At 40.3% G+C, this 12174-nt stretch overlaps 1 protein-coding gene across 3 annotated transcripts in view; it reads left to right on the top strand.

Moving 5' to 3' along the window:
* The window catches only part of PAQR8 (progestin and adipoQ receptor family member 8), a 42170-nt gene that overhangs the window by 17297 nt on the left and 12699 nt on the right, over window positions 1-12174 (top strand). Inside the window, exons 1-3 of one of the 3 annotated variants that reach the window (XM_081315377.1) lie at window positions 4225-4356; window positions 7111-7332; window positions 10215-10502. In XM_081315377.1, the coding sequence (XP_081171503.1) occupies window positions 4294-4356; window positions 7111-7332; window positions 10215-10502 (573 nt within the window). In that variant the 5' untranslated portion in view covers window positions 4225-4293. Of the gene's footprint in view, window positions 1-4224; window positions 4357-7110; window positions 7333-10214; window positions 10503-12174 lie in introns of those variants that run through there. The other 2 variants (XM_081315378.1, XM_081315379.1) reach the window with 2 other exon arrangements.

Raw genomic sequence — 12174 nt, 5'->3', positions numbered from 1 at the left:
TGGGCTGTATGAAAATTCTTAGTGAGTTTATATCACCATCTAGTGGCATAATTTACTAAGATTTTTCTAATAGTTGGAATGGCTTTGAGAATTTTAATTACATTCTTACTCAGCAGAAATACTTTTCATTAAGATGTTTCTAACTAAAAAATCAATAAAACTATGATTATTTTTTGTAAAACATACATTATTGTTACTGTGAACTAAGTTGCATTATTTTATGTGATTTCATAAGTGATATCTTTGTTTCATAGCAATTCTCATTGAACATGTATTTCATGCCTGTAACTTAGTTGCTTACAAGGTGACATTAAAATTGTTAAGCTACTCCAATTTAATGCATTGTAAAATGTGTACTATAATCAGCATTAGTCAAGCTGCAGACATCCCTCAAACAATTTTAAATCTGTAAGCACTTTTAGAAAGTATGGTTGGTTATTTAAGAAAAATTGCAGTGTACTAAGTTTCTTGAAATTGTTCTTCAGACTCTTTCATATATCTGCCTCTGATAATTCCCAGATCCTTTTACTGATAGTTCTTTATATACACAAAATGTTGTATTTAGGATTGATGAATCCAAGTGAATGTGTTATTAAAAACTAATGTGATGCATAAAAGGATTTTTTTAGCACATATTTCAAAGAGTTGGTTCAGAATGTATAGGAAGGGCACCTTTTCAAACAGTTAAGGCAGCCATGTCTTTTTCAGGTTCATTCAGCTATTTCAGGAGCTAATCTTGACTGATTTTGCATACCTATGCTTACACAACCACTTTCCTTTGTTCCCCCCAAGCCCAGTGATGCAGAGATCACATGTAACACTCCTGAAGCAGCCACATGACATTTTGAGAGAATTTAGATAAGCCTTACTGGTTTTACTTTACAGTTATATGGATTTAAAGCAACTTTTTCTAATTATTGTCTTTTCATTCCAAGAGGGTATGATCTGGCTGGTTTTAGATTTCGGCAGTTGAAGTATAGAATATGCAGAGAACAGTAGGTTGGGTAAGACTAATATAGTATCAGTGACAATATTTGCAGATACGATGCAATTTATTATTAGAGTTCCACCATTATGAACATATTTTTTATAAAACTAGCCTTCTTTGCTATCTGAAGGTTCATGCCTATTTCCAATTGTTAATTTCCGCTTTATTTGGATTTGACATCCAAACATTGTGGTAGCAGACTTACATATTATTTCCAATGTTTCAAATAATATATGGTTTGAAGGGTGCCTTGGATGTTTATATCTTTCAGAGGCATTTAAAAATATATATTTTAAGATAGGCATTATTTGTTACTAAAATGAAATGATAAGTTTTTTTATTTTCTTTTTAAAAAAGTGTTAATTTTAGAATTATATGAACAACTTCTTCTGTATTAAACTCCTGAAATCTGCATTGTTGAGAACATTTGAAAAACTGTACTGTGTTATAAACTGTTGAAGTGTGGAGTGGGAAGAGGATATCTTAAGTAAAGTTTAAGAAATTGATATTTTATGTGAAATTTGTTTATGTCAAACTGTTTATATATCAAAATGTGCTTCTGCGTGATTTGCAAGGTTAAGGAGAGTGTTAGTAAAAATTGTCTTGGTGAAAACCTTGATCCTTCTGCAGACACGTTTGTATTTAATGCTTATATCACTTTAAAATGCCATTTTTATTCAAGATTCTGATAGGTTTAATTATTATAATTATTAACAGTACAAAATTATATATCAGCTCACAAATCAAACCACAATCCATCAGAAAGTGTAAGAACTGAGTAAATATTCAGGTGAGCAGCAATGTTTTCCTTTTGCATTAAACAATCTCATTGTGTTGTAATAACAGAATATTCTTGCGGCTAAAATAATCTGGAATGGTTGAATTAGTTCAGTTTAAAGATTTGCACAATGCAGTGAATGTGCTAAACCATTCTGGCTAGCTTTTTGCACTACACTAAGTCATAAATTATATTTTAGCTTAACATATTGTGGAAACCCAAGTGCCTTCACATTTCACATACGGTAATACTATTTTGTAACAGGGCTATTGTAAGAGTTCAGTTCATGTAACAATACATTAAAGACAGATTTACTATGGATAGAAGGCTATCTCACTAAGTTTTCCCTCAGGCAAGTATGCTTAGGTATAAAGCCTTTTTCCAACTAATTCCCAGTTTCATAATTTCCATACCAAGATCTGCCCTTGAAAAAAATGTTAATGTTTTCTGCTAATTTTATCTTTTAATATTTTCCCACTATCCTGTGAGTGGAATAATCATTCTATTGAACTTTACTCCTCTGAAAAACCATACAGATTTTTTTATAAGTCTATAATCCATATAGATATATTTTCTATGATTCCAAATGACTCCCCTCTTAAATTTTTATGAATTCGGTGGATAAACAGTGATTGGTATGCAAAAATATTATATAACTAGTGCACAAGTATTTTCCTGAATGCTCATCTAACAGTGCTTTATCTTTTTTAAAACAATAGTTTTCTGTCAACTTCATTTTTTCTTGAATACCTTTGTGCATATTGCTGTGTGGGCCAATATGTGTGAATTTAAAGATAATGACAAAATGGGGGTGAGTTCTGAGTGTATCACGGAAGAAGGAAATGAGCCTGACTATGCTCAATAATGTTTGAGACCTTATATCATCCAGGACAAATGGTTGTTCAGTCCTTTCTTGAAAATCTTCAGTGATGGTACATCCACAATTCCAAGAGTCAAGCTGTTCCATTGATTAATTGTTCTGTCAAGAACTTTCTCCTTAGTTCCAGATTAGAGCTGTGGAGAAACTTCCTGAAAATGAGAGCAATTAATCAATAGAACAGCTTGCCTGGAGTTGTGGCTATGACATTGCTGGACTTTTTCAAAAAAGAATTTGACAACTATTTGTCCAAGTTACTTGTCTTCAATGTTCTCCTATTTAATTTCTGCATACTTGTCTTCAATGTTCTCCTATTTAATCTCTGCATAGAACTCTTGATATACATTCTTCCAATCTTTCTGGTTTTGCTCTTCACCATGCTTTTGGATTTTCTGATTTGATTTGTTGCTAGTCACATAGATGAACAAGGTTTCAATAAGGCTGTTTTGTAGTGTTTTGAATTTTCTAGGTTTTTTTTGTAAATTGATTTTTATGAAGGTGAAATCTCAGCTTATAGCACCTTGATTTAATCAATAGAAAAATATGCATTTCACTCCCAAATTTCCAAAGCCTGTCCAGACATTATATCATTAAATGTAAATTGATGCAAGTGATACAAATTATATTATTTGAATATTATGCAAATGACATAAATTGATATTACTGTAATGGCATGCATTTAGATTCAGCAGACATTTAGGTATATAGATATCCCCACCTCCCAAATGATCCATTAATTCAAGTTTCACAGTAGACAAATTAAAGCATAGTAAGTAGAAATTATACTATTCCAACTGGGAAAGATTTCTGAAGTGTGAAAAGGAAGTTCAGATATTACCCTCCATATTTTCCAAAATGATGCGTAACACCATGCAGACAAGAAATTAAGCAATGTTATTTTTCACAAATTGCATTTGAAGAAAAAAAATAACATGGTAGAATACTGGAAGTGGGAAGGAAATACTGCATCTATGTAGTATTGCATACAGAGGACAATCGGAAAGGCTAAATAAAATCCTAGAGGACAGGGGGAGGCAACCTTGGCTCTTTTATGACTCGTGGACTTCAACTCCCAGAATTCCTGAGCCAGCCATGCTGAGGGGAAAGGGAGAGGTTTCCATGCTGGCTCAGGAATTCTGGGAGTTGAAGTCCACGAGTCATAAAAGAGCCAAGGTTGCCTCCCCGTCCTAGGAGAACTAAAGTCTGCCTAATATGTTCACATTCTTACCGTCCTAATTGCCGCCAAACTGAACCCGAGCTAAACTTTGCTTCATTGTATTAGGCTTAATCGCCCATGTGTCAATCCACTGCATAGGAGTAAGGCTGCAATTGCCGAACTACAATAAAAGCAATTACAGCAAAGCCCAACTTCAAGCCAGCCAGTTTATATTGAGACATTTCTTTCCTTCAGTCTAGCGCTAGTGGAAAGACGATACGACGGGGTGGGGGGGCATCGAGCCAAACTCAACCGAGAACCTAATCAACCGAGCCGAGCGCCTCGATCACTAGTGCGCAAGCGCACTCCTCGGGCGCTCTAGAAAAAAAAATGAAAGCCCAACTGTTGGTGGTTACCGAGGAAACGGCGTTGCTTAGTTACCAGCGGGAGCGGATCCATCTCTCGCCAAGCCCTTCGCTGTTCGACCGACCGTCATGAGCCTTCAGCCGGTGCAAGGCTTGCCGCTTGTTCCCGGCTCGTCCTTTCGGGACCCGACGGTGAGGAAAATCTTTTTTTTTCCTTTTTTCCCCACACCACATTTCCTCCGGAATAGGTAGCGGTGTGGCCCATTAGACCAAGAATCCCCCAGTGGCTCCGCTGAGTCTTGCGGAGCTGGTCAGAGAGTCCTATCGACGCCATCCTTTTAAGAGTGATATACTTCATAAATAATCCCACCTTTCTGTCTTTGAATGTGACAACTCTGGGTCTTTAAAATATGGCTTTACAGCCTCTGTAAATGCAGAGACCACTGCAGTGGGAACGTAACAGCGCTCCGTGCGCCTTTGGCGTCTAGTCATGCCGGCCACATGACCACGGAGACGTCCTCGGACAAGCGCTGGCTCTTCGGCTTTGAAACGGAGATGAGCACCGGCCCCTAGCACGCATGCGCGGGGAACCTTTACCTTTACCTTTTTTTAAGCCATTTTGTAGCCATCTATATTTTTAAAACTGAAACCTGGTAGCCTCTATGTTAGAAGATTTCTTAACAAAAGTTACAAAAGGGCATAAAGAAATTAAGAGAAAAACATTGAATAACCTACTTACTTTCCCTTTAACATAACTGTGAAAGTAGATTTTTCAGCTCTTACTCCCAAATATTAAAATGATTGAATGTTTCATTAACATATTTTAATATCACTTCAGATGTTGATGTGATATGTCATCTTATGCCATCTCGTACATCTCACCAATAAAGGAGAATATTTGTAGCTCAGGATTGAAATGAGGAGCCCTTGGTACTCTCTGAGTTTGGTTGTTTTCTTGGAGACCTTTCGTTATGTTGGGACTGATGATGTTATCTAGTTTGGGTAGTGAAATATCTGCAAGAAAACAACCAAGCTCAGCACCAAGGACCCCTAATATATCTCATTAAAATTTACATCAATATTTATTTATTTATTTGATTTGATTTGATTTGTATACCGCCCTTCTCCCGAAGGACTCAGGGCGGTGAACAGGGCCATAAATACCAAAATACCCAAAATACAAAAATTAAAAACAAATTAAACCCTAGTGCCCAAATGCAGAAAATAAATTACATTAAAACAATAATTAAAACCAAGACCCATCAGACCAGGCCGGCTTGTTCAAACAAATAGGTTTTTAGATCACGTCAGAAGGAGCGAAGGTCGGGAGCCATCCGGAGCTCAACCGGTAAACGGTTCCACAGGTCAGGCGCACCCACAGAGAACGCCCTCCCCCTGGGGGCCATCAGACGGCATTCTCCGACCGGCGGCACCCTGAGGAGGCCCTCTCTGTGGGAGCACACTGGGTGGAGGGAAGTTGATGCCGGCCACAGGTGCTCCCTAAGGTACTCCGGACCCAAGCCATGTAGGGCTTTGTAGGTCATTACCAGTACCTTGAATCTCACCCGGAAGGCAACCGGAAGCCAATGCAGCTCACGGAGCAGAGGTGTAATATGGGAGTATCGGGAGAACCCCAACACAACTCGCGCGGCTGCATTCTGCACCAGTTGGAGCCTCCGAGTGGTCCTCAAGGGCAGCCCCATGTAGAGAGCGTTGCAGTAGTCTAACCGAGAGGTCACGAGCGCATGAGTGACTGTACGCAAGGCATCACGATCTAGATAGGGCCGCAACTGGCGCACCAGGAGAACCTGGGCGAAGGCCCCCCTAGTCACAGTTACTATATGATCTTCTAAAGAAAGCTGTGAATCTAGGAGAACTCCCAAGTTGCGAGCCCTATCTACGGGGGGTAATAACTCACCCCCCATAGTGAGAGATGGAATGATCTGAGTTTCCTGAGATGCTGGCACGTACAGCCACTCAGTCTTGTCAGGGTTGAGCCGAAGCCTGTTCCTCCCCATCCAGACCCGGACCGCCTCCAGGCAACAGGACATCACGTCAAGGGCATCAATGGGGTGGATTGGGGTCGAAATGAAAAGCTGGGTATCATCAGCATACTGATGATACCCAACTCCAAAGCCACGAATGATCTCACCCAGAGGCTTCATATAGATGTTAAACAGGAGAGGCGAGAGGACCGACCCCTGAGGAACTCCACAAACGAGAGGCCTCGAGGTCGATCTCTGTCCCCCTGCCAACACCAACTGCGAATGTCCCAGGAGGTAGGAGGAGAACCGTGCCTCCCACTCCCAATCCCCTGAGACGCTGCAGCAGGATACCATGGTCGATGGTATCAAAAGCCGCTGAGAGGTCTAATAGGACTAGGACAGAGGAACAACTCCTCCCAGATAACATCAACAAGACCACCCATGTCCTGATCGTCAGACTCTGCCCAGTCGGAGTTGGGTAAACTCCTCGGCACGACCCTGCAAGGGATCCTCCCTCACCTCCTGATTAAGGAGGGAGCGAGTCACCCTAAACAGGGCGGCCGGGCAGTTATCTGGGGACGCAATGAGGGTAGCGAACTAATTAGACAATATGTTAAATGTAGTCTAAGTATTATTAAAGAATATTATTAAAACATATTTTACTTCAATATTCCTTTTTTATTTTTTAAAATATAGTCCTCATTAAAATTGTTTGAAACTGTATGATCCTGAAGAGTTTAAAACTGTTCTAGAGGTTGTGAACTATTATTATGAAAATATAATTCCATATTTTTGAGAAAAAAAATACCTTAATGTATTTTTAAAATTATATGGAAGGGTCATAAATCAAATTTGGCTCTAAAAACAAATATATTTGAGACAAGGCAATTGAAAAATAAATGTGTTATTTTAATACACCAGTCTGGTCAGTATTTGAGTCTGTATTTTTGTTGTTCTGTAGAAATCTGCTTTTCATCGCTCCCAGACTCTAGATTTCAAGAATGGTTTTGCCTTTAAGAAACTTCCAACTGTGGGGATAGGTGGAAATCGGCTTTATGTAAATCAGTTGTCTCAAGCTGAACTTGATGAATTATCTAACAAGAGACCCACCTTAACGTATGGTGAACCTAAACAAGCCCCACCTTCAGATTTCATCCCAGCACACGTGGCTTTTGACAAAAAGGTATTTTCTCAAACATCTGATTTCAGGTACAGGTATTTATTGCAAAATTAAAAAGAAAAATATTGCAATGTGTCTCTTGAATCACAAAAAACTATATTCTGAATTTAAAAAGTACTTTTTCTATTTTGGATAAGTGTTTAAGATTAGCTGTTTATTTCTGATACCTATTTGTCAGCCCATGAAAGTAGTCCATATCAAGATACAAACTTTGAAAAGATTGCTGGGTCTCTCTTATTTGCAGGTTATAATCATAGCTTTTTGAAAGACTGTCGAAGTTCTTCCCTTTTTATAATATACAGAATTAAAAATATCTTTGTTAGGCTCTCTTCTTGTTATCTACTAACAGAAAATGACAATAAATATCCTGCTTTCTGTCACAATCATTGTTTCTACTTTCCTCTATACTATCAATAGTTTATTTACATATTTTAAGACTTGTAGTGTAATGTAGTGGTAAATGTATTGAACCGGGAAGAGCCAGATTTAAGTACACCCCTTCCTTGCAGCAAATCTCTGGGCCAGTCATTCAGTTTAGCTTACTTCATGCAGACAGAATGATTCAGCATATGAGCAACCTCCAAGTTATACATTGTGGAAGGGGGGATTTTAGGCAGCATTCATTCTACAAAAATAAATGCTATAGTGCAGAATTAAATATAACCCATTAATACTAGGCAAAGAGACTTCTGCTCCAGCATAGACACTCTTCTAGAAAATCAAAATATTTTCTATTGGTTGTATTCTTGTCAGGCAAAAGTTATTTATATTTATATTTATGAATATATCTTCTACAATTGTACCATCATAGGATACAAAAGAAAATGTCCCACAATAATAGTTTGCCATTGCTGTTTGTTGTTGTTGTTGTTAGTTGCGAAGTCGTGTCCGACCCATCGCGACCCTATGGACAACGTTCCTCCAGGCTTTCCTGTCCTCTACCATCTTCTGGAGTCCATTTAAGCTCATGCCTACTGCTTCAGTAACTCCATCCAGCCACCTCATTCTCTGTCGTCCCCTTCTTCTATTGCCCTCAATCTTTCCCAGCATTAGGCTCTTCTCCAGTGTGTCCTTCCTTCTCATTAGGTGGCCAAAGTATTTGAGTTTTAGCTTCAGGATCTGGCCTTCTAAAGAGCAGTCAGGGTTGATCTCCTCTAGGACTGACCGGTTTGATCGCCTTGCAATCCAAGGGACTCGCAGGAGTCTTCTCCAGCACCAGAGTTCAAAGGCCTCAATTCTTTGGCGCTCAGCCTTTTTTATGGTCCAACTTTCACTGCCATACATTGCAACTGGGAAGACCATAGCCTTGACTATACACACTTTTGTTGACAGGGTGATGTCTCTGCTTTTTAGTGTGCTGTCTAGATTTGCCATGGCTTTCCTCCCAAGGAGCAAGCGTCTTTTAATTTCTTGGCTACAGTCCCCATCTGCAGTGATCTTGGAGCCCAGGAAAATAAAATCTGTCACTACCTCCATTTCTTCCCCATCTATTTGCCAGGAATTGAGAGGGCCGGATGCCATGATCTTGTTAAGTTGTTAAGTTTCAAGCCAACTTTTGCACTCTCCTTCTTCACCCGCAACAAGAAGCTCTTTAGTTCCTCTTCACTTTCTGACATTAGAGTGGTATCATCTGCATATCTTAGGTTGTTGATATTTCTTCCAGCAATCTTAACTCCAACTTTTGATTCATCTAGCCCTGCCTTTCTCATGATGTGCTCTGCATATAAGTTAAATAGGCAAGGTGACAGTATACAGCCTTGCCGGACTCCTTTCCCAATTTTGAACCAATCAGTGGTTCCGTGTCCAGTTCTCACTGTTGCTTCTTGGCCTGCATATAGGTTTCTCAAGAGACAAATAAGATGGTCTGGTACACCCATCTCTTTAAGGACTTGCCACAGTTTGTTATGATCCACACAATCAAAGGCTTTAGCATAGTCAATGAAGCAGAAGTAGATGTTTTTCTGGAACTCTCTAGCTTTCTCCATGATCCAGCGTATGTTGGCAATTTGATCTCTACTTCCTCTGCCTCTTCGAAATCCTCCCTGTACTTCTGGTAGTTCTCAATCCACATACTGCTGAAGTCTAGCTTGTAGGATTTTAAGCATAACTTTACTAGCATGAGAAATGAGTGCAATGGTGCGATAGTTTGAACATTCTTTGGCACTGCCTTTCTTTGGAATTGGAATGTAAACTGATCTTTTCCAATCCTGTGGCCACTGTTGAGTTTTCCAAATTTGCTGGCAAATTGAGTGTAGCACTTTTACTGCATCGTCTTTTAAGATTTTGAATAGCTTAGCTGGAATACTGTCACCTCCACTAGCTTTGTTGTTGCTCAGCTTTTCTAAGGCCCACTTCACTTCACATTCTAGGATGTCTGGCTCGAGGTCAGTGACCACCTCATTGTGATTATCAGGGACGTTAAGCTCATTCTTGTATAGTTCTTCTGTGTAATTTTGCCATCTCTTCTTAATGTCTTCTGCCTCTGTTAGGTCCCTGCCATTTTGGTCCTTTATCATGCCCATTTTGCATTGAATGTTCCCTTCATCTCTCCAATTTTCTTGAAAAGATCTCTGGTCCTCCCTATTCTATTGTTTTCTTCTATTTCTTTGCACTGTTCATTTAAGAAGGCATTCTGATCTCTTTTAGCTATTCTCTGGAATTCTGCATTCAATTGGGCGTATCTTGCTAAATAGAAATTCCCTATTTTCTATGAAGACAGCACAGCTTTTTGTAAACTTACATTTAAAATTAATAGAATATACAATAATAGATTTCTGTCACTTTGTGATCTCACACAACATCAAGTGGGTTTCCTGTCATTTTTATTATTAATATGATTTGCCTTATATAGGGTTGTTTGTTTGTTTGTTTGTTTGTTTGGCTAGGTGCTCAAATTTGATGGATACTTTCAGGAAGATGTTCCTATGTCTACAGAAGAGCATTTCCGCATTCGTCAAGTGGGCATTTATTACTATTTGGAAGATGATAGCATGTCTGTCATGGAGCCCATTGTTGAAAACTCAGGGATTCCTCAGGGCAAGTTCATCAAAAGACAGCGCTTGCCCAAAAATGATCGTGGGGATCATTATCATTGGAAAGATCTGAATCGAGGAATTAATATTACTATCTATGGCAAGACTTTCCGGATAGTTAATTGTGATCCATTCACCCAGGTACTGTAATCTCGATTGCTAATCTACAGCATTACAGTAATAAACTGTTCTTATTGCAGTAGTAAATATGGGGATAAAATAGAGTTCTCATTGTAGTGAGAACCATAATGCTTTTTTTCTTTAAAAAAAAGGGTGCTGGAACTCTCATCTTGTTAATCTTTTATTTATATAATTTTATTTATATATTTATTTATATAATTAAAAATATATATTTACTGATTATCTGGATTTTTGTCACTCAGCCTTAGCTGCACAATCACAGGGAAGTGGGATGTATTAAAATATGACACAAATTCCACCCCTTACATCACAACACCAGTACAAAAGGGGAAGCTTGTATTGTGGTAGTTTTATTGTATTATTACTGTATTCTAGAACTGAGTACTGTAGATTATTTTTGAAAACAGGCTAATCCTTGTCTGAAATAATGCTGGTTTTTTATGGATTCACACATTATGCTGAACCATATTGTTTAACTGTAACAAATCACCATTGGCAGGATTCATACATATGGACCCACAGTCTAGGTATACTATATTTATTCATACTTTATATATACCATAAATTATGCATCTAATCTGGATTCGGCAAACATGCTAAAGTGGATCAACCATTTGCTGCTTAAAGTGATGTTTGAATCCAGTCATTGCAAAGCAACATTTATGACACAGTGTATGTCCTAAATAAGTCAGTTTGGGACATACTCAGGAAACTATGGCCTAATAATATGATGTGTGAACTTATTTAGAATATCCTCCCCTTCTGCTTGCAAGGAAACCCTTTTTTTGTCTTGCTTTCTGATGTCTGACGAACCTGCTGATGTGGCTGGGCCGGGTGTCGCTGGCGGAGTCCCCCAGAGCCGGAGCGGCTGGTGCTATGCGAGCTGCAGGGCCTGCTCTACATGGGGTTGGGCAGGCGGTGTCACTGGCGGGGTAGCTGCAGGCGGGGGCGCTGGGGGTGGCAGCGGTGGGCTGCCCCCCGAGGCTGGAGCAGCTGGTGCTGTGGGAGCCGCGGGGCCACTCTGCACAGGAGTGGGTGGGCAGCGTCACTGGTGGGGCAGCTGCGGGTGGGGGCATGAGGGGTGGCGGCGATGGGCTGTCCCCCGAGGCTGGAGTTAGCACCGGAGCAGCTAGTGTTGTGGCAGCTGCAGGGCCTGCTCTAACACGGCGGGGTGGGCGGTGCTGCAGGGGCAGCTGCGGGCAGGGGCGCGGGGGTGGTGACGGTGGCCGGAGTCAATGCTGGAGCAGCTGCACAGGGCGGGCAGCGGAGGCGGCAGGCGTCCAGCACCGCATAGGCCACCATCTGGCCTGGCCCATGGAAGGTCAGCCACCTGCCGTGCCCCACGTGCGTCACCTCTGCACCCAGCGCCTGCAGCTGCCCCACCAGCGCCACCCACCCCACTGTGTAGAGCGGGCCCCACAGCTGCCACACCACTAGCTGCTCCGGCTCTGACTCCGGCCTCAGGGGGCAGCCCACCACCGAGGTGCCAGAACTCCGTTCTGAGTGTTCTGTGAGAAAAAAAGCCCTGATAGTAAAATACACAATTTGGAGACAAATCTTTCCACCATAAGTAGCATTGTGTAAATGTGATTTGTTTTTAGAATTATGAACATATTTTTACCCATGCTACATTATCAGCTGAGTTCTCATAATGGATATTTTTTATTCTTGT

This window comes from Vipera berus, assembly GCF_964194415.1.
Source record: "Vipera berus genome assembly, chromosome: 1".
In the NCBI taxonomy this organism is placed as follows: Eukaryota; Metazoa; Chordata; class Lepidosauria; order Squamata; family Viperidae; genus Vipera; species Vipera berus.
The sequence above is the reverse complement of the archived record's forward strand: the minus strand, read 5'-3'. Positions and strand labels throughout refer to the sequence as shown.